This window comes from Schistocerca cancellata, chromosome 5 (genome assembly GCF_023864275.1).
Source record: "Schistocerca cancellata isolate TAMUIC-IGC-003103 chromosome 5, iqSchCanc2.1, whole genome shotgun sequence".
Classification (NCBI taxonomy): Eukaryota; Metazoa; Arthropoda; class Insecta; order Orthoptera; family Acrididae; genus Schistocerca; species Schistocerca cancellata.
Window position 1 is genome coordinate 765,103,070 of NC_064630.1, and position 27,376 is coordinate 765,130,445.

Genomic DNA, 27,376 nt, shown 5'->3' on the forward strand with positions numbered 1-27,376 from the left:
CAGGCGAGCAACATGGAGTTAATGAGCATGTACAAGTACTTACATAGTTTCTGGAGCATAGTAGCTTAGTTTTTTAGAACAACTAGATTTCGAAAATCCCACATCCCATCCCAATTCAAATCTACTATTACTTAAAGAGGTAACGGAAATAATAAATTCTTTGAAGAACAACAAGTCTCCAGGAGAAGACGGAATCATAGCAGAAGTATGGAAATTATATGACAATAATCTCACACAAGCAACCCACAAAATTATATCAACATTTGGGAAACTGAACAAATATCTGCAAAGTGGAAATGTGCATTAATTCACCTTCACCACAAAAAACAGTGCAAAAACTGATCCAAATAATTACAGGGGAATTTCACTGCTCCCTTTAATATACAAAATTCTTTCAAAGGCCCTGTTAAACAGACTAGAAGAACAAGCAGACCAGTTAATAGGGGAGTATTGGGCAGTGTTTTGCAAAGGTAGATCTTACATCAAACAGATATGGAACTTAAAAACAATTTTGCAAATGATATGTTGAAATACTGTGGTAACTTTTGTCTATTTTTAAAAAAAGGCTTACGATTCAATATACAGACAAACATTATTCCACAATTTAGAGGAATTCAGGATTGACAGGAAAACAAGGTCAATTATTCAACAGGCATTAACAGATACAACCCCCAAAGTTAAATTCATGGGAAAAACATCAGAAGCATTTCGTATCTATACTGGTGTTCGCCAAGGAGATGGAATGTCCCCCCTTCTATTTAACATGGTTCTGAAAAAAATTGTGAGGACATGGCAAAAGGAAATAAAAGGAATTCAGCTTGGGATTAAAAAAGAGCAGAGAATCAGCGCGAAGTGTCTGCCTTCCGCAGACGATCTTCCCATTCTAACGAAAAACAGAGAGGAAGCCAAACTTGAATTGGAAAAACTACTCGAAATCTCACAGCAAACTGGGAGACAAATCTCCTACGAGAAAATGCAGTACATAGAAAACAAACCTGCAGATAATCACCCCATTACTATTCAATATGGGAAAGTGACACAAGTTGCCCACTACAGATATGTGGGAGAGAAAATCCAACCATCAGGACTGAACTCAATAGCCAATAAATATAGAATCTCCAGATTACAAAAAGCAAATAAGCTCAACTGGAATCACTGTAATAAGAAATCTATTTCTGTCAATGTGAAACTAAGGCATTACAACACAGTAGTCCTACCACAAGCACATTATGCTGCAGAAACTACAGTGACTCTTGGACATACGACGATCAGAGCGATTGAAAAGCAGGAAAGAAAAATTCTGAGGAAAATATATGGACCAGTGTTTTGGGAAGAAATTTGGATGAAGAGGCCAACTAGAGAGACATAGAAACAATAACAGACACTATTAGAAAGAGAAGGACGACATTTTATGGACATATCAGCAGGATGAATAAAACCACACTCACAAGGCAAATCTTTGAGATAGTAAACAAGAGCAAAAACAAGACAAAGTGGATCACTGAAACAGAAGACGACGTTAAAGAACTGGGAATCACAAAAGACAACATAAACAATAGAGAACAGTTTAGAAACATCATAAAGAAACACACACTTAAACAAGAACACATGGAGAAAAGAATGGGAAAAATATGGTCGGAAAAACACAAGAGAGAACACATTGAACGTATGAAAAGAATTTGGGAAGAACGACGAAAGAAGAAGAAGACATGACTACTCAAGTTCAACCGCTCTCTTAAAAGGGAATAATAAAAAATATTGCACAAGCACTTGCCATTTTCTGAAGAAGACAAAAAATTCATATCTGAGCAACTATACCTGGCCTTGCAACATTAACCAAAACGGCCTTGCTGTGCTGGTACTGCGAACGGCTGAAAGCAAGGGGAAACTACGGCCGTAATTTTTCCCGAGGGCATGCAGCTTTACTGTATGGATAAATGATGATGGCGTCCTCTTGGGTAAAATATTCCGGAGGTAAAATAGTCCCCCATTCAGATCTCCGGGTGGGGACTACTCCAGAGGACGTCGTTATCAGGAAAAAGAAAACTGGCGTTCTACGGATCGGAGTGTGGAATGTCAGATCCCTTAACCGGGCAGGTAGATTAGAAAATTTAAAAAGGGAAATGGATAGGTTAAAGTTAGATATAGTGGGAATTAATGAAGTTCGGTGGCAGGAGGAACAAGACTTTTGGTCAGGTGAATACAGGGTTATAAACACAAAATCAAATAGGGGTAATGCAGGAGTAGGTTTAATAATGAATAGGAAAATAGGAATGCGAGTAAGCTACTACAAACAGCATAGTGAACGCATTATTGTGGCCAAGATAGACATGAAGCCCACGCTTACTACAGTAGTACAAGTTTATATGCCAACTAGCTCCGCAGATGATGAAGAAATTGAAGAAATGTATGATGAGATAAAAGAAATTATTCAGGTAGTGAAGGGAGACGAAAATTTAATAGTCATGGGTGACTGGAATTCGAGAGTAGGAAAATGGATAGAAGGAAACATAGTAGGTGAATACGGATTGGGGGTAAGAAATGAAAGAGGAAGCTGCTGGTAGAGTTTTGGACAGAGCATAACTTAATCATAGCAAACACTTGGTTCAAGAATCATGAAAGAAGGTTGTATATATGGAAGAATCCTGGAGATACTAGAAGGTATCAGATAGATTATATAATGGTACGACAGAGATTTAGGAACCAGGTTTTAAATTGTAAGACATTTCCAGGGGCAGATGTGGACTCTGACCACAATCTATTGGTTATGAACTGTAGATTAAAACGGAAGAAACTGCAAAAAGTTGGGGAATTTAAGAAGATGGGACCTGGATAAACTGAAATAACCAGAGGTTGTACAGAGTTTCAGTGAGAGCATAAGGGAACAATTGACAGGAATGGGGGAAAGAAGTACAGTAGAAGAAGAATGGGTAGCTTTGAGGGATGAAGTAGTGAAGGCAGCAGAGGATCAAGTAGGTAAAAAGACGAGGGCTAGTAGAAGTCCTTGGGTAACAGAAGAAATATTGAACTTAATTGACGAAAGGAGATAATATAAAAATGCCGTAAATGTAGCAGGCAAAAAAGAAAACAGACGTCTCAAAAATGGGATCAACAGGAAGTGCAAAATGGCTAAGCAGGGATGGCTAGAGGACAAATGTAAGGATGTAGAGGCTTATCTCACTAGGGGTAAGATAGATACTGCCTACAGGAAAATTAAAGAGACCTTTGGAGAGAAGAGAGCCACTTGTATAAATATGAAGAGCTCAGATGGAAACCCAGTTCTAAGCAAAGAAGGGAAAGCAGAAAGGTGGAAGGAGTATATAGAGGGTCTATACAAGGGCGATGTACTTGAGGACAATATTATGGAAATCGAAGAGGATGTAGATGAAGATGAAATGGGAGATACGATACTGCATGAACTGTGTGACAGAGCACTGAAAGACCTGAGTCGAAACAAGGCCCCAGGAGTAGACAACATTCCATTAGAACTACTGATGGCCTTGGGAGAGCCAGTCCTGACAAAACTCTACTATCTGGTGAGCAAGATGTATGAGACAGGCGAAATACCTTCAGACTTCAAGAAGAATATAATAATTCCAATCCCAAAGAAAGCAGGTGTTGACAGATGTGAAAATTACCAAACTATGAGTTTAATAAGTCACAGCTGCAAAATACAAACGCGAATTCTTTACAGACAAATGGAAAAACTGGTAGAAGCTGACCTCAGGAAAGATCAGTTTGGATTCCGTAGAAATGTTGGAACACGTGAGGCAATACTGACCTTATGACTTATCTTAGAAGAAAGATTAAGGAAAGGCAAACCTACATTTTTAGCATTTGTAGACTTAGAGAAAGCATTTGACAATGTTGACTGGAATACTCTCTTTCAAATTCTAAAGGTGACAGGGGTAAAATACAGGGAGAGAAAGGCTATTTACAGTTTGTACAGAAACCAGATAGCAGTTATAAGAGTCAAGGGACATGAAAGAGAAGCAGTGGTTTGGAAGGGAGTGAGACAAGGTTGTAGCCTCTCCCTGATGTTATTCAATCTGTATATTGAGCAAGTAGTAAAGGAAACAAAAGAAAAATTCGGAATTGGTATTAAAATCTATGGAGAAGAAATAAAAACTTTGAGGTTCGCCGATGACATTGTAATTCTATCAGAGACAGCAAAGGACTTGGAAGAGCAGTTGAACGGAATGGACGGTGTCTTGAAAGGAGGGTATAAGATGAACATCAACAAAAGCAAAACAAGGATAATGGAATGTAGTCAAATTAAGTAGGGTGATGCTAAGGGAGTCGGATTAGGAAATGAGATACTTAAAGAAGTAAAGGAGTTTTGCTGTTTGGGGAGCAAAATAACTGATGATGGTCGAAGTAGAGAGGATATGAAATGTAGACTGGCAATGGCAAGGAAAGCGTTTCTGAAGAAGAGAAATTTGTAAACATCGAGTATAGATTTAAGTGTCAGGAAGTTGTTTCTGAAAGTATTTGTATGGAGTGTAGCTATGTATGGAAGTAAAACATGGATGATAAATAGTTTGGACAAGAAGAGAATAGAAGCTTTCGAAGAATGCTGAAGATTAGCTGAAGATTAGATGGGTAGATCACATAACTAATGAGGAGGTATTGAAGAGAATTGGGGAGAAGAGGAGTTTGTGGCACAACTTGACAAGAAGAAGGGTTTGGTTGGTAGGCCATTTTCTGAGGCATCAAGGGATCACAAATTTAGCATTAGAGGGCAGCGTGGAGGGTAAAAATCTTAGAGGGAGACCAAGAGATGAATGCACTAAGCAGATTCAGAAGGATGTGGGTTGCAGTAAGTACTGGGAGATGAAGAAACTTGCACAGGATAGGGTAGCATGGAGAGCTGCAGCAAACCAGTCTCAAGACTGAAGACCACAACAACAACCCCCGATATCACTGCTCAAAGCACTACTACGCAGTGTGTGGGTATCTCTGCTCATTGTATTGTTAATATTCAATTAGCAGTGGATCAAAATATTTAAAACAGTGATAAACAAACAACTTTTGTAAATCTATGAAAGGGACTGCTTGATTCATAAATAACAACAAAATCTGAGTCAGGAATATCAGAAGAAAGCAAACTAGAAATATACGAGCACACCGTTTCCAAATGGTATTTCTTGACCACACATCTTTCCCTATATTCTGGTCATCTATTGCTCTTGCGGCCTTCACTCCCAAGACTGGTTATATTTAACATTTCTGCCTTACTACCATATGTGAAGATTCAAGCAATCACAGTTAATATGATGCAGTGATCAGCTGATAAGTAAAAGTCAAGTTCTGCACGTATAGTGGCATCACCACTTCTACCATATAGTAAACAGGAAACTACTGAAGTAATTTGTACAGCCAAAAGTTGTAAGAGCATTATCATTTGGACATTGGGGTCAAAATTTTCATTTTAATAAGTTCTAACTTTTAAAGTGAAATTTATGTTTTGTAAATGAAAAATGGAAGTGGAAATTTTAATTTGTAGTTTATGTACAGAACCCATGGATACCATAAAGCTTGAGTTAGACTGAAGCTAAGGTGTCCAATGAGAGCAGTAGGAGTTACATGGAGGAAAAAATGAAAAATTTCTACTGTGTCTCAATTTGAAACATATGTGGTCGAACGTACTGAATAAACAAAATAAACATGGTTTGTTTCTTTTGTGTAATAATTCATATAATTGCCTGTAATAAAATGCAGCTTATCAGGAACCATAGTTGAATAAACATCTGATCATAACTGATATCATCATTCACATTAACCATTACAGCAGAGGCGTTTTTGACCTTTCTGTAGCTAGTGGAAGGACTGGAGAATCAACTGACCTTATTTCACTATCTATCATTTACCTCTCAGATTGTCATACGAAGAATAGATACAAGAATTTTTCATCTTTATTAGGATCATTTTTTATGATATTGGAAAAATAAAGGATCAAAATATGGCTTTTGACAAAATCCCATTTGTTGTGTTTCACTCAGGCAGACAAAACAACAGTGGTCTTAGCCCATTGTTGCCCACACAAAAACTGAGTTTATTGTGTGGTTTTTCTTCCTGTCATTCTATGAAAACTAGCCAACACCCTTGAAGAGTAGAAGGAGACCCTTTACTAGGTGTTTATTGGCAACAATTTCTTTAGGAATTAATGACCCAAATAAACTGTGTCTTTAAGTGTGATGTAGTTTCATCCCTCACACCCCATAGACTGCACTTAGGGGCAAGTACAGGTGTTTCCTACTGCCAGTCATTAGTCATGCCATGAGTTTAATTTGCTTTCTGCTCATGCCCAAGATTTCAGAACTGCAGTGACTACATGGTCTTTTTTTGTTTTTAGATTTTAGTCCAATATTATGCATGCTTCTTACTGATCCAGCCACATAGTTTTCATTATAACCATTTCCTTAGTGATGGTTAAGATAGGTTCTAATTCAGTAAATGGAGTCATTGCTACTGCCCTGATCACCCTATCAGCTCGCTCATTACCACTAATTTCTGAGTGGTCAGGAACCCACAGCAGGTTTATCCTGTTGCTTTCCCCTAGCCTCATAAGAGATTCAGGGAATTCTACAACGATCTTTATTTCATTCAGGGGCTGATGGAGATTTCACTGCTGCCTGACTTTCTGAATGAAAGTAAATGTCATGATTCTTGTAGCACCCACACAGATTCTACTCTCTGCACTTTCTAATAGCAAATATCTACTCTTGGAATACTGTGGCCAGCTTCCCTACAGAAACTGCTCTCTGCAGTTCAGGCTGCTCCCTGTATACTCCGGTTCCCAGTACCTCTGTCTGCTTTCGACTTGTCTGCAAACCAGTATTGTGGTTCATTCTCCCACTGCTGCCTGCTTCCAATTCTTATGTTGTTATGCTGAAAGGCTTATTGCAGCAGCTGGAGGCTTTTGTATAACTCACCAACATTATCATGACCTTTCCTATATTTACCACATTCATTATATTTTGTGGGATATCCTACAGATTTCCAGTTTTAAACAGTGTGTCCATGCTGTTGCCTTCACTTTAAACCACAAATATAATGGAGGTAGGTCCAACATGGTCTCCCTCCCAGCAGGGAGTGTGCTGCTTATTCCAGCTGTTATGGCCAGACAGGCCAGACTCTGCACTATGCCAAGCTCCTTAGGAGCTACTTTCTGTTCTATTTGATTTCCTCACACTAAAGTCCTACAAATAGGCCTTAATACAGAGGCGTACATCCAGTACATGCTCCTAGGACTTAGATCCCATTTTTTACAACAGGCCCTTCCAGTGCAAGTAAAGTACCTTTTTCCTTGGAACTTATATTCTTTATGTCAAGGTTTCTTGTTAGTTTCACTACCTGGGCTACCCCTAGGTACTTCACTGCTCTGTCTACCAGCAGAATTTCGTTTGAGAGCTTAAGATTCTAATTCTGGCAGATTCCCAGTTCGCCCATTGGTAACACTCCTTTAACTATTTTTAAGGGATTTTTGTGTGGTACGTTGCATATGCATGTTTCATTTAATGGAACAAAATTTCCCTGAGTGGTATGAAAATATAACGGTTGGTTACTATCATCTTTTGTCAATACCTAACACAGTACACTCTTAGATTTTTACTACTTGTAATTCCTCTGTTTGTTTCATCTGATTGTCACTTGCATCATCTTCTATCACCCAGCTGCATATTTCATTGTCACCTTTATAATGAGAATGACTCTCCTTCCCTTTTTCACATCCATAGTACTACAAATTTTCCAAGATGCCAGCACATCTTTCCTAATAATGAATTCTTCACACTCATCTGTGTTCAAGCTTGTTCATGATGTGCCTCCACATCCTTAACTCGTGTATGTAGTGAACATCTTTCACTGTTTCCATACTCTATTGAGGAAATGCACACTGCATGACACTCTCTTCACCTTTATGCAACCTGTGAAAGGAGTGTGTTCACCCAACTCATTATGGTTGCATTCACTTGCATAACAGGCTTGTCTGTTTATTCCAATGGAGTGTTCATTATAATACACATAAAATGGGTTGGTCTCTTACAAATATGATGCATCCATGTGATATGCATATCACATGAAAAAGACCAAAAGATCAAAACTATTTGGTTACAACAAAATAAAAAACTAGGTTACTCAAGCTATTACTTACCCTCAAGAGGACAAATATTTAGACCAGCTGATACACACTCATTAAGTAAAAGGGTATGAAATATCCTAGGTTTCAGGACTATTAATTCCTCCCTGAGGATGGAAGAGGGATCTGCAGAAAGGGTAGGTCACTCAAACCCCAGGATGACAAGGACCCACCCATAGTGAGGACAAGGGTGTGCAAGGATGAATGGAGCACTGGCAGACAGCGTTGGAGGTCAGAGATAGTTCACTGGCAAGCACTGTGTCAGTTTTAGTCCAGAGGATGAATGAGAAGTAAAGACAGAAGAAGAGGAACAGAAACAAATAATGCAATTAAAAACTAGAACAGAAAAAATGAAATAGAGAGGAGGGAGAGAACGAAGATGAAAAAGTAAATGAAAATAAATGGTCACATAGTCAATAAAATCAAAATGATAAAAAATAATCATAATGGAAAAAGAAAGGTGATGGTGTGTTAGCAGAGTACAGGAGGATCTAGGCACACAAGTATGTGCTGAAGGGCAAGTTTAAATACTGGGCATCCCTAAGCCAGACATTTCTTGTATACATGCCCATTCATGCACTCAGCCAGTTTAGTGGCAATCATTCCTACACAAAATACTGTGTTGTGGAGACAAATTAGGCAATAAAGAACATGCATGGTTCTATAAGTTGCTCTTTGTTTGATATTGTATATACCAGTGCCGCAACAGGAGTAGGTGCTAGTGGGTGGGTGCATAAGGCAGGTTTCACAGATGAGACGATTGCAGTAATAAGAAACTTGGTTGGGAATACCATAACTAGGATATTACAGCGGTGAAGAGGGTTATGGAAGGTGACAGTGGATGGTGTAGGAAGGATATCAGGGAGAGAGGATCTTTTTTCATAGCTTGAATTGGGAAGTCATAGTCTCACTGGTCTAATTTAGTGAGGCATTCACGGCCTCGATGGTACTGGGTAACAAGGATAATGCATTCAAGCTTCTCTCTCTCTACTTTTTTTTAAAAAGTAAGAGCTGCATTAATCAGAGTGTGAGTCTTTGATGAAATATTATTCTTACAGCAGCTGCAGCTCCTTTATCTTTCATTCCAGAATAATTAAATATGCAATCACAAATTTTTTGAAAGGTTTCCCCTTTTACTTTGTTTCTATTATAACCAGGAAATCAACTTATCTTTCCTTAATCTCAGTTACTATAACAACAATTTTTGACTAAGTTCACCTAAGCTCCATATTTCAATCAACCGTTTGCCTAAAAGTAAAAATAATTGTTCTTTCTCTATTACTATTGGTGTCATAATCTCTAACCATCTGGCTTTTTCTTTTTTGACTTTGTGAATGAATTGACAAATCTGGTATAGCAAATTGGCTGTGACTGGATAATCTAGTGATAGAGATATTATCTCCATGTCTCTGGATCTGAATATACCTACGAGTTTCCCCACTCTAACCACAAGGTAGCGACTAATGGTTCATATGCTTCACTGACCATTTATAAATAATGACAGCAGAAGCATAATCAGTAAGCCTAAAAATCTGCAGTTCATTAATATCAAAATGTTTCACTTACAAAACTTTATTTTTTAATATGGTCCAAATGTTAAGCTCAAAATGTGTCACTTGAGAAAAGAGTCCATGCTAACTCTCCAGAACCAATCAGTGACAAGGGCATATTAGTAGCAAGAAAAATTTTAGCAACAAAGCACAAGCAGCTTGCCTGAATAGTGACTAATGCACATGGAGCGCCTGCAAACTCTTCTTTGATCCAGTCTATTGGTGATTTTAATGCAACATCAACATTTCGGTTAATTTTTTAATTACATTTTTCTTTCTCTTAACTGCTGTGTGCATTGAGTAAAGTTTCAGTTTCTTTCCAATTTTTGGTTTTAAACATATGGTATTGCTTTGATACACTAACATGAAACAAATTAAATGAATGCAGAAAATTGAACAGTGACAGCTTTGGGAGGAAGATTCATATACAGATGTAAGGCAAATAACGAAGTCATCAGAAAGTAGAAACAAAATCAGAGCCAAGAATAAGATTACGATAGTGGGGAGCTGTTACCTTATTCATATAAAGTAAATTTGTCTAAATCCAAGCAACCTTAGCCATCAAACATTGCAGCGTTCAGTAGCACTGCATAATCTGTTTCTGAATACTGTATTTTATTTCACTGAACAGTGTTAATATATTGTCATAAAATAAGTAATGAGCAGTTACTCCTCTGTCGTAATCCCCACATAAAGCTCATTCTCAGGAAAAAAAGCTCGATGCACAAAGTGCAGCCTACTTTGATATGCAATTTTTATGAGGCACAAAGCACAGGCGCACTATCCTAAAGGTTGCAACTACCACATCGCTGCTTTTCTCCAGGTTATGTGCGGTGCACTGCTTGCTTGTGAAACTTACCACTTCACTCTCAAAAACAGGTCAAGAGAACATGCAAACACAGCACAGGATGCCCCAGTTGCAGGGCTCTGACCATCTACGTATAGCCTGAAGCAGTACACAGAGTATAATTCTTCCACAGGTGTACTCAACAATTAGAGCCAAAAACAAGAACGATATCTTTGTTATTCAATACAGAGAAAGTCACTATCAGTCAATATACAGCTGACAAGTGGGCTACATTCTTCACATGATACCTTAAATATATTATTACAAAATACATTACCATATCAATGATGTTTTCTCTAAAGATTGATAGCTTCTTCAGGAATGTGACAACTAATATTAGAAGGTCACAGTTGTCTCTATCAAGACTTTTTGTAAGCATTCCACAAATATTCTTTTTCCTCATTTTGTCCTCCACTTTTGTATCTTCAGCAATGTTCAGCAAGAGATAGAAGGAAACTGGAACACAATAACAGAAAAGGAAATTACATTGAATCCTATGAATATAATATGTAACAGTGAGTGGTGAAGTAATCAAATCATGCTCTCTCTCTGTTCTTCCATACATATGGTACGAAAAGCTGTGGCAGAATGTAATTAGTTTAGGATAAAGGTAACAACTCACCGAAAAGCAGAAGCATTGAGGTACACAAAAGGAATAAAAGTTTGCTAGCTTTAGGATGAATCTATACGTATACACATGGATGCAACCCACTGCCCACCACACCCCTGCACAAACACACACTGAACACACTATATGTGCTGCTCCTGTGGATGCATGAAATCAATCTAAAGAATCATACTACTGTGCGACACATAACTGTTATATAAGAGAAATGAAGGGATACAAGGTATTTAGAAATCATGGTTTATAGTACAATAGATCAGAATATTTATATTCTAGCCTTAGAATATGTTTTTGAAATCTACCACAAAATGACAGACAAAAATTATCCATGAAAGCTTTCATGTACACATCTGGACAATTCCATAGCTAAAAATTAGTTACATTTTGGATTGTCTCCTGGAAGACTTCAGTATGTTATTTTTGAGCTTTAACTGCAGTCATGCAGAGGTTTCTCAGTCACATTAATTAGAAACTTGTTTTATTTTTTACACTTTGCCAAATGTAGCTTCAGATCAGTTTCCATTAATCTGACATTCCCTTTAGATATGTAATCAAAAGTAGGAAGAGTGGGCATGCTATCACATGTTAAGATTTCTTCCAGTTCTAGAGCATATGGTGCATGGAGAGAATGACTGTTTAAATGCCTCTGTCCACACTTTAATTTGCCTTCACAGTCCTTATGGAAGTGATCCTAATTATTCTAAGTCTGCTTGTTGTTTAAACTATGAGTGAGCCTATGTGATCATTCCTTCACATATTGCCACAAACCGTTACACCCAAGTATCCATACGAGTTCTTTCCAATTGCAGCTCACTGAAGTTGTAGTAATAGGATACTATTTTTTGGCATTTTGCAGAGTCAACAATTTTACAATTCTGCACATTTAATGGACGTTGAAAATGTTTTCACCACTTTTAAATCTTATAAGGATCTGACTGACTATTTTGTAGCTTCTCTTACAGGAATAGTGGATGCGTGATCTGCAGAAAGTCTAACATTACTATTTATATTATCTGTCAGGTCATAAATAGACAACATGAGCAGCAGAGATTGCACTACACTTCCCTGCTAGTGTATACCTTAAGTTACTTCTATTTCTGTTGATGACTCTCCATCCAAGACAACATACAATGCCCCTTCTACCAAGGAAGCACCAGTCCAATCACAAATTTTGATGGAACCCATCTGGTCATATGATCATCACTAAAATTTGTGTCATATTGATGTAAAAAAAATGAAATGTGTTCTGTCAATGATTGGAAGTAGCTGAGAAGCAAGTGGGGAGGGGAAGACACTATGCTGACAAACAAAAAAGGTGAAAAATCTTTCTATTATTCCCGATTGAAAGAGAGTCCCAGTAGGAGTACAATAGCTCCTTTATTGTCCTTCTAAAAACCAAAAATCCGTTTGTTTACAAATTACTCTGCCTCTTTAGCGGTTCCATACAATACTGTGGATTTGGTCCACCTAACTCCCTGGAAGCATAACTAAACACTGAAATTACCAACACTTGAAGAAAGCTCTTTTCCAACAAAGAAGCCTACTTCTCTGTGTTCTGCTGTCATTACTGATGGCATGTTGACGAGAGCTTAATTGAGGGACTGCAAGCAGTCAGCACATGAGACAGCCAGTCCTCATCATTGGTAACTGTCCGCAGTGATTCCTGGGTTTCCTTAAATAGCTGTTATCCAGGAAGAGACATGCTGCCTCCTAGTGACTCATGACCGGATGTAGGTGTGCTGTCATGACGCAGCCAGCGACCTCTTGCTGTTGGCTCGTGAGGTACCTGGTGGTCCATAGCTCTCGGTGTGCCTCCTGGTGGTATGGAGTCATACTTGAAAATCTCACATGGCTGCTATGGACTGCGTGACTCACACATTATAGTTTTCATGTGAACAGCTGGTGCCGCTGGGTACCATAGCAAAAAAATCCATCAGATTGTGGTGTATGGATGTTAGTACATCACATTTTAATGGTGAAGCATTAACAATTGGGGCACTCCATTCATTTTAGCTAATAACCAAGTGTGAAACAAGTTTTAAAATGTATTTAATTGTACACACTCAAGCCTAAAATCTTACGCTGGAACTTTTAATCACTGAAGATCAGTTGATGCATTCATATCTCATTCAGACAACAGCAAGTCATAACCTGCTGCAATAGTATAGCCTCTTCTTCATGTCCATCTGTTCTTACTTACGTATAAAACTATTTAGTGGGTGAGGGGCGAGGGGTGGGGGGCGAGGGGTGGGGGGCGAGGGGCGAGGCCCATACCATTTAGATACAGGTCCCCATTTCCTTAAATAAGAATACCTCAATATCTTTGGAAAACCCACATGTGCATTTCTGTAGTTACATTACATGTCCTACAATTTGGAGGATGGATTAGAAAAGAAGCAAAATTTAACTTTCAATTCTTCATGCTTTCCCAGCAATCTGTTGACATCTTGGATATTTGGGAATCCAGCCGGATGTTCACGTCGTTCTCGCACGATATTTCAGCAGCATGCCTCGCTGTCTTCTTCAGGTGCTACCTGACACTGGTCCTTGGGTCGATCAAGTCCAGTATTTATGCCTGGAAGGAGCTGGGCGTTCCCTAATCGGTCTGTGCCGAGTCGAGTGTTCCGCGCCCGCCAGACTCGGCTTCAATGGACCCCTCCAGTTGCGGATGTTCCGACTGCCATCCATGCCCATTTTGGCCATCCTCAATGGTTGTGGTCGTCAGGTGTGTCAGACCCAATATGAGATGTTGGGTACTCTGTCTCATGACTGTTACTATGATTTACACTTCTGTTTCGTGCTGGGCGCTCCATAATCGGTCCGCACCGCGTCATGTGTTCCGTCTGCGGTCTGTGCTCGCCAGACGCAGCTACATTGGCCCTCTCTGGTCACCGGTGTTCCGACCGCCATCCACGCCCAGCCTGTCCATCTTCTGAAGTCGAGTTCATGATCTGGGGTGTGTCAAATCTGGTCTCTAATGTTTGACACCTTGTCTCACGGCTGTTCTCTCGGTCTCCACTTCTATTTCTTGTAGAATCCCGGAGTGTCCTACGTTGAGTTTTCACAAGCTCAAGCGCTGGATTCCAGGGAGTGCTGATTTGGTATACCGAGTCACGGTTGATTAGATTGTCTGTGACCTTAATCTCAAAGGCTTCTTTAATGACACTGTCCCAAAATCTTGAGGTCTGTGTCACAATCTTGGTGTCACTGTAATCCATTGAATGACCAAGTTCCAGACAATGCTATGCTATGGCTGATTTAGTTGCCTGTATGAGTCTGGTATGTCTCTGGTGTTCACACCTGATGTCCACAGTTCTGGTGGTCTGGCCAATGTATGACACCCTCACTGGCATGGTATGTTGTAAATACCTGGCTTGCATAGCTCCAGGTGATTTTTAATCCCCCAGCATAGCCCCAATTTTGTTGGGTGGGCAAAATATGCTCTTGATGTCATATTTCTGGACAATCCTGCTGATTTTGGTAGAGATAAGTCGGGCGTATGGCAGGTATGCCATCTTCTTTGCCTCTTCTGGTTCTTCTTCTGGATCCTTTGGCTGATTGGCAGGTTGAAGTGCCTTCTGGATATCTCTAGAGGAGTACCCATTCCTGCTGAACACTGATCGTAAGTGTTCTATCTCTGTGGTCAAACTATCAGGATCTGAAAGAGTTTGTGCTCTGTGGACCAGTGTTTTGAGCACACCATTCTTCTGTGCCAGATGGTGGCAACTGCTGGCTTGTAGGTATAAGTCAATGTGCGTAGGTTAGCGGTACACACTGGGTCCAAATGTGTCATCTGCCTTTCTCTTCACTAGAACATGCAACAACGAAAGTAGTCCATCCTTCTCCATTTCCACTGTGAATTGAATGTCTGGATGGCAAGAGTTCAGATGTAGCAGGAATTCATCTAACTTCTCCCTACCATAGGGCCAGATGACAAAGGTATCATCCACATACCTAAAAAAGCACTTGGATTGATATGTGGCTGAAGAGAGTGTCTCCTCTTCAAACCTTTCCATAAATAGGTTGGCCACCACTGGTGATAGAGGGCTGCCCATCGCCACCCAGTCATGAGATAGAGTACCCAACATCTCAGATTAGGTCTGACACACCTCAGATGATGACCACAACCATTGAGGATTGCCAAAATGGGCGCAGACGGCAGTCGGAACATCTGCGACTGGAGGGGTCCATTGAAGCAGAGTCTGGCGGGCGCGGACCACAGACGGAACACTCGACTCGGCGCGGACCGATTAGGGAACGCCCAGCTCCTTCCAGGCATAAATACTAGACTCGATCGACCCAAGGACCAGTCTCAGGTAGCACCTGAAGAAGACAGCGAGGCACGCTGTTGAAATATCGTGTGAGAACAACGCGAATATCCGGCTGGATTCCTGAGTATCCAAGATATCAAAATTTAACTTTATGAAAGATTATGGTGTTATAATACTTACTATTAACTACAATGTAAATGAACAGATAAAAAATGTACTCACTAAGCAATGGCAGGGGGATACACACACACAAAAGGATTTAACTTTTACGAACTTCCGGAGCCAGTGGCTCCTTCTTCTGGTGGAAGACTTGAAGGGGAAGGATGAGGGGTGAAGGAAAAGAACTGTGGAGGTTTAGGGAAAGAGGTACAGTTTAGAAAAGTCACCCAGAACCCTGGGTCAGGGAGACTTACTGGATGGAATGAGAAAGAAAGACTGATTGTTGGGCACTGCACTGGACGAGATTCGAGAATATCAGAGCTTAAATATGGAAGACAGGATAATATGCAACACAGAGATTACTACTAAAACACTGTGAACAAGTTAATAAGAGTGAAAAGCTAAGTGCACTTCATGTAACAGAGATGGGAGGGGCAACAGCAGGGGCAGAAGAATAATGGATCCCAGGAAAGCCCCATGTTTGGTTTAGATACATTGATGACATCTTCACCGTATGGACTCATGGTGAGGCTGACACGTTAAAGTTCCTGGAATCTTTAAATACCTTCTCCCAATTAAATTTCACATGGTCCTATTCCAAATCCCATGCCACTTTCCTTGGTTTTGATCTCATCCTCACCCAAGGCCAGCTACACACATCCGTCCACATCAAACAAACGACATTACTTACATTTTGACAGTTACCATGCTTTTCATGTTAAACGTTCCCTCCCATACAGCTGTGCCATTCGAGGCAAACGTATTTGTTTGGATGTAGACCCTTTACAGAAATATGCCACCACTCTCACTTCAGCCTTCACTGGACATAATTATCCCAACGTCCTAGTTCAAAAGCAGATTTAACATCCAATCCTGACAAGGCTGATCCCTCCAAAAAATAACTTAGGAGCACACCACTTGTCACCCAGTATTACCCTGGTCTTGAATGTATCAATCAGCTACTTCGACAAGGCCATTAGTTCCTAAAATTATGCCCCGAAATGAGATCCATTCTGCCTGAGATTTTGCCCACCACACCTAGAACAGCTTTTCATCACCCTCCACAACATCCTTGTCAGACCCTATGCTCCTTCTGCACCCATCTCCCTACCCTATGGCTCCTACCCCTGTGACCATCCCTGGAGCAAGACCTGCCTTACGCACCTTCCTACCACCACCCATTCCAGCCCTGTAGCTGGCAAACATATCAAAGGGAGAGCCACCTGTGAAATGACACGCATCATATACCAGCTGTTAGAGTAAACATTGTTCGGCCTTTTACATTGGCATGACTACTACCCAGTTATCAGTCAGGGTTAATGGGCATAGTTAGAAGGTGTATACAGGCAACACACAATATTCTGTTGCAGAGTATGCTGTACAGCATGACAGTCAAGACCTCAGTTTCTCAAAACCCTGCAGGTGGTAACTAACACTACAATATGTCCTTGGTTCTCACCACCCACCTAGCCTTAATTTACATTAATTCCTTCCATCTCAGCATTTATTCACAGTAATTACCCCTTTCTTCATTGCATTTTAGTTTTCTACATCTTTAATTTTCTGACTTGTCTATTTTTTGCAGTCCCCCACCCCCCACCCCCTCCACCACACCACCTCTGTTACAAACAATGCACTTAGCTTTCCACTCTTATTAACTCATGCACAATGTTTTAGTAGTAACCCCTGTCTTGCATATTACCTGTCTTCGAACTATAAGCTTTCACGTTTTCAAATCGCGTCCAGTGCAGTCCCCATCAATCAGTCTTTCCTTCTCGTCCCGTCCAGTAAGTCTCCCCTGACCCGGAGTTCTGGGTGACTTTTCTAAACTGTACCCCTTTCCCTAAACCTCTCCAGTCCTTTTCCTTCACACCTCTTCCTTCCTCTTCAACTCTTCCATCAGAAGAAGGAGCCACTGGCTCTGAAAGCTCATTGAAGTTAAATCCTTTTGTGTGTGTTCCCCTGCCACCACTTGGTGAGTAGATTTTTTTGTATGTCCATTTACATTATACTATCAATAATAATTGATTATTTTCATTGTTGGTATTAACTATGTTATTACTTAACCCATCAATTTTATGAGTTTCTGTGCCAATAGTCTTTCATGGAGTAAAATGGCAGTGGTGTCAACCTGCAAGTCCATGATGAAGTGTTATGCCTTATGTTCAGCAACTGCACAGTCATATCTGAAGTTTGTCACAGTTTCATGGTGGTCATTCATGTGGGCAGGCCACTTGTTAGTGGTCATCCACACATACAAAACTGCACAGTAACTGCAGCAAAGCTGGTATGTACTGTGTAAGAAGGTGGTGGTGAGTGTACAGAACAGTTCTTGCATTTTGTTTGTCAATAGCATGATGATCTGTATAGTTCAGATTGGGTGTAGAATCAATGTAAGAATGAACTAGAATAGCTTGCTTGGGCAACAGATTATACTTTTATTAAGGTGGGGAGGGTAGGATGCCCTTAGTCTTATGGTGCTCAAATAAGCAGTCAAAGCTCTAGTGAAGAATGTTCTTGAATATTTCAAGGCCTGGGGATATAATGTGTGACGAAGGCAGTTCCAGTAAGCCCAAAATCACATAATATAACAAAAAGCTATTCATGACCTTAACACTAATTCCTGAATTTATCTAGCCCCATAAATCTTACCCTTGCCATTGACCACTAAACAGCACTTTACCCCCACTCCAGCTAGCCTCTCAAACACTCAGTGCTACCACAGTCTCGGGTGGATGCATTAGGCTGTCTTTGTGGTTGTTTGTGCAAGTGTGTTTGGTTATCCAAGACAGGGAATGCTAGCCCAAATCAGTTAACTATCTTTCTAATTACCTGTATGCGTGCGCGCGCGCAAAAGTGTGTGGTCCCTTTCATCAGATTTGTTTATTGTTTTCATCCTGTAATTTCTAATACTGTAATATCTGTATTATGAAAATGATACATTGCTACTAACCATATAGCGAAGATGTTGAGCCACGAACAGGAGGAACAAAAAGACTACTTAACACATAAAATTTCGGTCAGAAGGTCTTTTTCCGAAATAGACAAGATACACACACACATCCATGCAAACGTAGCCCACACACACATGACTACTATCTCTGGCTCCTGGGACCAGAGACAGTGGTCACAGCTGTGTGAGCTGCATTGGCATGAATGTGTGTATATTGTCTGTTTCAGAAGAAGGCCTCTGGCCAAAAGCTTACATGTTTAGTAGTCTTTTTGTTGTGACTGTCTGTGAGTAGCAATCTGTCCTTTCCATAACACAATAGAACATCGCATAGCGGGCATAATTCGTCCCAGAATCTTACTTGGTGTGAAAAACACTTGTTAACTGAAACAATCTATCCCACATAAATCAATGTAAAATACGATACTGTGTTCTATGCACGAAAAAAGTACTAAAAGTTATATCTTATTCATGCCTTTTATTCAAAGACAATTACACATACAGTATTATGTACTTTATTATTCACAATACGTAACATTTTTTTATTTTTTATTTTTTTAATAAGAAGCTATCTATAGTCCTTTGTTTCTGCCAATGCTTCAAGATGCAACACAACATTATTGTCAAATAAACTTGTAGTGTGCATAGCCACTGCTTTATTGGGGGTGATGATTTTCAGTGTATGACGCAATTGATTCCCATGCTTTCAGCATGTCCCTTATTGCAACAGAAGACTGCTACTTCGCTGTTACCACCACCACCACCACCACCACCACCACCACCACCACCAACTCCTCCTCCTCCTTCTCCTCCTCCTCCTCTGAAGAACTCCTCTCCACAACTTCCTGCTGGGAAACACACTGCAACTCCGTAAGTTCTTTGGTGGTCATTTCATGGCTGTGATCTTCCACAGGCTCATCAGTATCAATGTTATCCACTTCTAGTCCCATGCTCTTGGCCAAAGAGACAATCTTGTTAACTACAGGCTCCATAGGTACTGACTAAAATGTCTCAGAGTCACATTCAACAATCCATTCTAGCTATAGCTGCTTCCAAGCAGAAGTGAGAGCTCCCTTGGTAAGCCCTTCCCACACCTTTCCACTCATCTTGACGCAGCAACAAAGTTGAAGTGATACTTCCAAAACTCTCCGAGAGTGAGATTAGTAGCCTCAGTCAACTCAAAGCAATGCTCCAAGAGTGCTTTAATGTACAGCTTCTTAAAATTAAAAGTAATCTGCTTGTCCATTGGCTGGAGTAAAGGAGTGGTGTTGGGAGACAGAAAATGGATCTTACTGGACTGAAATTCTTCAAGGAGATGGTCTTGTAGGCCTGGAGAATGGGCCGGAGCATTACCCATAACTAGCAAGATATGGACTGGAGATTCATCTCAAATGAATTTTTTTCACCGAAAGAGGAAACACTTCATTGATCCAATCACATAAAAGATCACACGTCACCTAAGAGTTGTGGACCTCCACATCACATGTAACCTGCTCTTCTGGACTTACACTTCTTGAAGGCTCTTGAAGTTTCTGAATGGTAAACAAGCAGTGTGTTCTTCATTAGATAGTGAGAGAGGAAGTTCAGAAGGCTCTTGGATTGCACAGCACGCACAAAACAGACGCTTCAAGAGGTCATAAGGGAGGAAGTGGAACAGACACTGAACCCAATCTCTCATCCTTCCTTTCCCTTTAAAACGGTAAAAAATTTGAGACCCAGGCGAAGTTACATTCCTACAATGCCACATGAGGAACCTGTTTGGGCACCAAGAGAGACTGATGTCTGGAGGACCCAGGATAACCGACCAGTATGTTTCCACTGCGGATGACCGGGACACGTGGTGTGCTATTGTCGAGAAAGATGGCGGATATTTGATGACACCTGCGCCAGAAGATAGCAGACCAATCTTAGCCAACGCCAACTCCAGGACGACAAAGATGAACAAGAAGATGTGGGTACAGGATGACACAGGTCACCACCTCCGCAAGCTAGCCGCTGGAGAGGATGCTCCCCAACACACTGTTCAAGGTCTCCATCGTTGTTTAGAAGCTCCAGCCGATCACCTAGCTGCCACAACATGGAAAACTAAAGGCTGTGGCCTTCCTTGGAGGTAAGGCCACCGAAGAGAAATATCCTCCGCCGGCGATCACTACAAAAATGATAGGAAACTACATTGACATCCTCATGGATGGCCAACCAGCCCAAGCTCTTGTGGATTCTGGAGCATCATATTCAGTCATTTTGGAGAAGTACCATCGCTAGTTGCTGAAAACTGTATTCGCTGACAATAAAACATCTCTGCCAAAGGTCGCTAATGGGAAATATATAAAACCTACAGGAAGATGTACCATTCGTGTGAGTATAAGTGGCCATACACAGCGTCTTAGAAGAGTGCACTCATGGCGTCATTCTCGGATGGGACTTCCTGAAAGCTTCTCAAGCAATCATAGTTTGTGGACGCTCGAAGATTATGCTAGACGAGATGAGATACTGTGGACAGGAAGATGCACATCCGCATGTGTGGAGACTATGTGTGCTGTATGAAGTGATCATTCCTGCAGTCAGCACTAGAAAGGTAATTGTCATGTGTCATGCCATGCATCAACCCATGGATATTGTAGTGGAATGCAAGGGAAGTATACCACTGAAGAATAACTTGGTCATCCCAGCCTTGTCGTCTCATTTAAGAATGGATTTGGTGAATTGTGGATAGTTAACTGTAGCCAAGAACCGCAGATCCTTCCAAGACACATGTGCATAGCAAATGCTGAGCCGTTAATTGCAGAACAGCTGAGCATCATACAATCCTTACATGCCAAGTCTGTGGGCGAAATTAGCGCTACCACTATGAGACAAGATCTTCTAGCTCGACTATCACCAGATCTCAATAAGGAACAACAGAAGAAGCTACTTGCCATTCTTCAAGAGTTCTCTGAATGCTTCATTCCACAGGTGAAGAGCAAATCAGACAAATTGACGGTGAAGCACTGGATCAGCACTGAAGACCATCAACCACTAAGCCAAAGAGCATACCGTGTGACAGCAACGGAACGTTGAATAATTCGTGCCAAGGTAGAGAAAATGATGATGAATGACATCATTCAGCCTTCACAGAGCCCATGGTCGTCACCAGTGGTTCTCGTTAGAAAGGAGGATGGCAGTTGGCACTTTTGCGTTGATTACAGGAAGCTTAATAAGATAAATAAAGAGGACGTTTACCCTCCTCCACGAATTGATGATACACTAGATTGTCCGAAAGGGGCTAAGTTTTCCTCAACCATGGACATGTAGTCGGGATACTGGCCAATTGAAGTAGATGAGGCGGATCGTGAGAAAACTGCATTCATCACCCCTGTAAGGTAATGCCGTTTGGTTTGTGTAATGCACCAGTAACTTTTGAACGATTGATGGATAATCTTCTAAGGCACCTGAAGTGGACGACGTGTCTTTGTTATTCATATGACATTATAGTGTTCTCAGAGGCATTTGATGAACACATAAAAAGACTGAGGGCTGTTCTTAAGTGTCTCCAACAAGGTGGACTGAAACTTAATCCAATAAAGTCTCTCTTTGGAGCAAAAGATATCAAAATACTTGGACACCTTGTGTCAAACAAAGGTGTGTGGCCAGACCCAGAAAAGGTGAGAGCTATAATGGAACTTCCTATTTCTAAAAGTATTAGAGATGTGAGAAGCTTCCTCGGATTGTGTTCTTATTACCGTCAGTTTATCAAAGACTTTTGTATCAAAGCCAGGTCACTCCAAGAGTTGTTAAAAGCCGATGCTAAATTTATCTGGGGTGGTGCAAACATGACTCTTTTGATGTGCTGTGAAAAGCTCTGACAACTGACCCTGTACTTGGTCTGTATGATGAGAGAGCACCTACAGAACTACACACAGATGCCAGTGGGTATGGGATCAGTACTATTCTGGTGCAGATTTTGGACAGAAAAGAGAAGGTTATAGCCTATGCTTCTAGGACACTTACAAAAGCTGAGAAAAACTACTCAACTACAGAAAGAGAATGTCTTGCTGTGATCTGGGCCATGTGCAAATTTCAACAGTATCTCTATGGAAGGTCTTTCACAGTTGTTACAGACCATCATTCACTTTGTTGGTTGACAGGTCTTAAGGGTCCAACAGGATGACTCGCCAGGTGGTCACTACATCTTCAAGAGTATGACATTACCATAGTGTACAAAAGCGGAAGAAAACACCAAGATGCCGACTGTATCTCAAGAAACCATTTGCAAGACCATCAAGACTTTGACTGTCTCACTGCACTCCAGGATCTCTTTGCTGAGCAAAAGAAGGACGCCAAGATATATCAAATTATGCTTGCCTTAAATCGGTCAAAGGATGTGAAAGGACAATTTAAGGTGGTTAATCGATTACCTTGCAACAAAAACTTTGGCCCTTTTGGAAAGAGGTGGCTACCAGTGATTCCTAAACACATGCGCTTAGATGTTCTACAGAAATTCCATGACACACCTGAGGCCAGACATTTAGGCTCCATTAAGACATACGATAGAATCTGCAAGAGATTTTTCTGTCCAGGTTTTTTCAGGAGTGTCCATCACTGTGTGTCACACTGTCGAGAGTGCCAGAGGAGAAAGGCAGTTCCTCAGAAACCACCTGGCCAACTCATATCAATTCCACCACCCGAAATGCCTCTCCAGTGTGTTGGGATTGACCTGCTCAGACCATTTCCAATGTCTGTTAGTGGCAACAGATGGATTATTGTTTCCACTGATTATTTGACACGCTATGCCATTACAAAAGCCATGAAAACAGCCGAAGCATTCAAGGCAGCCAAATTCATTGTAGAAGACATTATATTAAAACACGGTGCCCAAGGTTGTTAATTGCGGATAAAGGGAAAGTTTGTCAATTAAATCTTGTGACAATGATAAACCATCAGTGCAACATTACTCATCCCATGATGACTGCCTACCATCCACAAACTAACGGGCTCACTGAACGCCTTAATAAGACCTTGGCCGACATGCTATCAATGTCCGTCAATGTTGAGCAGAGCAACTGGGATGAGGTGCTACCTTTCGTGACATTTGCCTACAACACCGCCAAACAAGACACCATGGGATTTATGCCAGTTTTCCTGGTGCATGAGCGTGAGGCGACGACAACGATGGACACTATGTTTCTGTTACATCCTGATGATGTGGACGATGACTACGTCAGCCAGGTATTAACCAGAGCTGAGGAAGCTCGGCAGTTAGCTTGACTCTGCAAGCTGCAGGCTCAAGATGGTATGACACAAGCCACCACCCTGTTGTCTATCAGGCTGGTGACCTCGTCTGGATCTTCACTCCTGTTCAGAAGTTTGGACACTCTGAGAAGCTCCTCAGGCACTACTTTGGACCTTATAAGGTTGTAAGACAGTTGTCTGATGTTACATATGAAGTTGAAGATTTCGACCCCGACACAAGACGACAAAAGATCAGAGATACGGTCCACGTCCTTTGAATGAAGCCCTATAAGGATCCTGCAACCCAGGCTAGATTCGAAGCTGCAGCGACAGGCAACAAGCGGAAAGGCAATGAAGAACATAGCGGCAAGGGAAGTTCTAAGAAGGTCACTGCCAGGGCGAACACCAATCATCGGGAGTCGGAGTATGCAGGACCGATGACTTGTTCCCAGACTAGGAGGACGTAACACTGATACACTGTTCTCTTAAGGAGGGAGCAATGTCGCAGAAGAAGCCAAGCAGCGCAGCTGCCATAGTCTAGTGGTTATATTACTAGATCGTTGTATGGAGGGACGTGAGTTCAAAACTCACTTGAACTGAAAAATTTTAATTTCTATATTCAGTTCAAGTACATTCTAGAAGTATCCACAAATGGCAAGAAGCATTGTACTGGAATGTTCTGTAACTGTATATATACCATAAGTGTTCTGGCTGGAGGCAGTTCGCACCGTGCTCTTGTATGTGCAAATGCTGAATAAACCTTTGTTAAGTGAAGTTAGTGTTCGTCATTCATCTACTTACACCTTCCTCTACGTGACAATATTCAATATGTAGAGCTCTGACTAGGCTCTTGTGTTGCTGTCCAAAACAGAAGCAATTAAATCACTGTGCACTATGAATAATAACTATGAATAATTCAATAACTATGAATAACAACACATGCAGTAAATCTTGGGAATCAAATGTCAGCAAGTGTATCTGTAGCTCAACAACATGGATTTGAATATCTTGCACTACCTTCTTGGTAAATCACTTGATGCTAAAAAAAGATGTAGAGAACTGTACAACAAATTTAATTTTGTCAATGCTTCCAATGGCATCTCAACGATCTACATTTTACAGCAAAAATAGTGGTTGTGGAAAATCACAGCCAGAGGTAAAGCACTGACATCAATGAAATGCAACAGTCAGTTTTTTTTTTTTTATTAAGTTGGGAACATCAGGAAAGAAATGGAAACCAGCATAGTTGAAACAAGGTACATAAACGAACAACTGATGTGGATAGATTTGACAGTGTCTAGCAAGAAAATTAGGATTGTGTCAGTATATTCGCATTGTGAAGGGACAGATCAAGATAAGATGGATAGTTTTTATGATACAGTGCTGTAGTTGTTAGAGTAAAGGACAAGGACACTGTTCTGCTCATGGGTGATTTTAATGCCAGGATTGGAAATCGAACAGAAGGGTATGAAAAGGTTATGGGTAAATTTGGAGAAGATATGGAGGCCAACAGGAACGGGAAACAACTCTTGGATTTCTGTGCCAGTATGGGCTTAGTAATCACAAACTCGTTTCTAAACATAAGAACATTCACCGGTATATACTTGGGAAGGCAAGGGAACCAGATCTGCCATTGATTATATAATAACAGATCAGGAATTCAGGAAGGCTGTGAGGGACACACGTGTATTCAAGGGATTCTTTGATGACACTGATCATTATTTAATCTGCAGTGAAATTGGGATTGGGAGGCCGAAAGTGCAGGAGGTCAGGTCCATATGTAGGAGGATAAGAGTGGAGAAACTTCAGGATAAGGAAATCAGGCAAAAGTAAATAACAGCGATCTCAGAAAGGTACCAGTTAGTTGAATGTAGTCAATTACAGTCGGAAAAGGAATGGACAAGGTACAGGGACACAGTACTAGAAGTGGCTAAAGAATGTCTTGGAACAGTAGTGTGTAAAGGTAGGATGAAGCAAACAGCTTGGTGGAATGACACAGTCAAGGCAGCCTGTAAAAGGAAAAAGAAGGCGTATCAAAAATGGCTACATACTAGAACTCAGGTAGACAGAGAAAGTTATGTTGAAGAAAGAAACAAAGCCAAACAGATGATTGCAGCGTCCAAGAAGAAATCTTGGGAAGACTTTGGAAACAGGTTAGAGACTTTGGGTCAAGATGCTGGAAAACCATTCTGGAGTGTAATTAACAGTTTTCGAAAGGGAGGTAAGAAGGAAATGACAAGTATTTTGGACAGGTCAGGAAAACTGCTGGTGAATCCTGTTGATGCCTTGGGCAGATGGAGGGAATATTTTGAAGAGTTGCTCAATGTAGGTGAAAATACGATCAGTACTGTTTCAGATTTCGAGGTAGAATGGGATAGGAATGATGATGGAAATAGGATCACATTTGAGGAAGTGGAGAAAACGGTCAATAAATTGCAGTGCAATAAAGCGGCTGGGGTGCATGAAATTAAGTTGGAACTCATCAAATACAGTGGAATGTCAGGTCTTAAATGGCTACACAGGATAATTGAGATGGCATGGGAGTCAGGACAGGTACCATCAGACTGGACGAAAGCAGTAATCACACCAATCTTTAAACATGGAAACAGAAAAGATTGTAACAACCACAGAGGTATCTCTTTAATCAGTGTTGTGGGTAAAATCTTCTCAGGTATTGTCGAAAGGAAAGTGCTAGTATTAGTTGAGGACAAACTGGATGAAAATCAGTGTGGGTTTCGGCCTCTTAGAGGTTGTCAGGACCAGATCTTTAGCTTACGGCAAATAATGGAGACGTGTTATGAGTGGAACAGGGAATTGTATCTATGCTTTATAGATCTAGAAAAGGCATATGACCAGGTTCCTAGGAGGAAGTTATTGTCTGTTCTACGAGATTATGGAATAGGAGGCAAACTTTTGCAAGCAATTAAAGGTCTTTACAAAGATTGTCAGGCAGTAGTTAGAGTTGACAGTAAATTGAGTTCATGGTTCAGAGTAGTTCCAGGGGTAAGACAAGGCTGCAACCTGTCTCCACTGTTGTTCATATTATTTATGGATCATATGTTGAAAACAATAGACTGGCTGGGTGAGATTAAGATATGTGAACACAAAATAAGCAGTCTTGCATATGCAGATGACTTAGTTGTGATGGCAGATTCGATTGAAAGTTTGCAAAGTAATATTTCAGAGCTAGATCATAAATGTAAGGACTATGGTATGAAGATTAGCATCTCCAAAACGAAAGTAATGTCAGTGGGAAAGAAATATAAATGGATTGAGTGCCAAATAGGAGGAACAAAGTTAGAACAGGTGGACGGTTTCAAGTACTTAGGATGCATATTCTCACAGGATGGCAACATAGGGAAAGAACTGGAAGCGAGGTGTAGCAAAGCTAAAGCAGTGAGCTCTCAGCTACGATCTACACTCTTCTGCAAGAAGGAAGTCAGTACCAAGACTAAGTTAACTGTGCGCCGTTCAATCTTTTGACCAACTTTGTTGTATGGGAGTGAAAGCTGGGTAGATTCAGGTTACCTTATCAATAAGGTTGAGGTTACGGATATGAAAGTAGCTAGGATGATTGCAGGTACTAGTAGATGGGAACAATGGCAGGAGGGTGTCCACAATAAGGA

At 40.8% G+C, this 27,376-nt stretch overlaps 1 protein-coding gene across 2 annotated transcripts in view; it reads right to left on the reverse strand.

The window, feature by feature from the left end:
- Nucleotides 1-27,376, reverse strand: part of LOC126188997 (kinesin-associated protein 3) — a 226,372-nt gene that overhangs the window by 143,075 nt on the left and 55,921 nt on the right. For both annotated transcript variants that reach the window (XM_049930800.1, XM_049930801.1), the window contains exon 7: nucleotides 10,815-10,993. In XM_049930800.1, coding sequence (XP_049786757.1) covers nucleotides 10,815-10,993 — 179 coding nt within the window. The remainder of the gene's footprint in view (nucleotides 1-10,814; nucleotides 10,994-27,376) is intronic.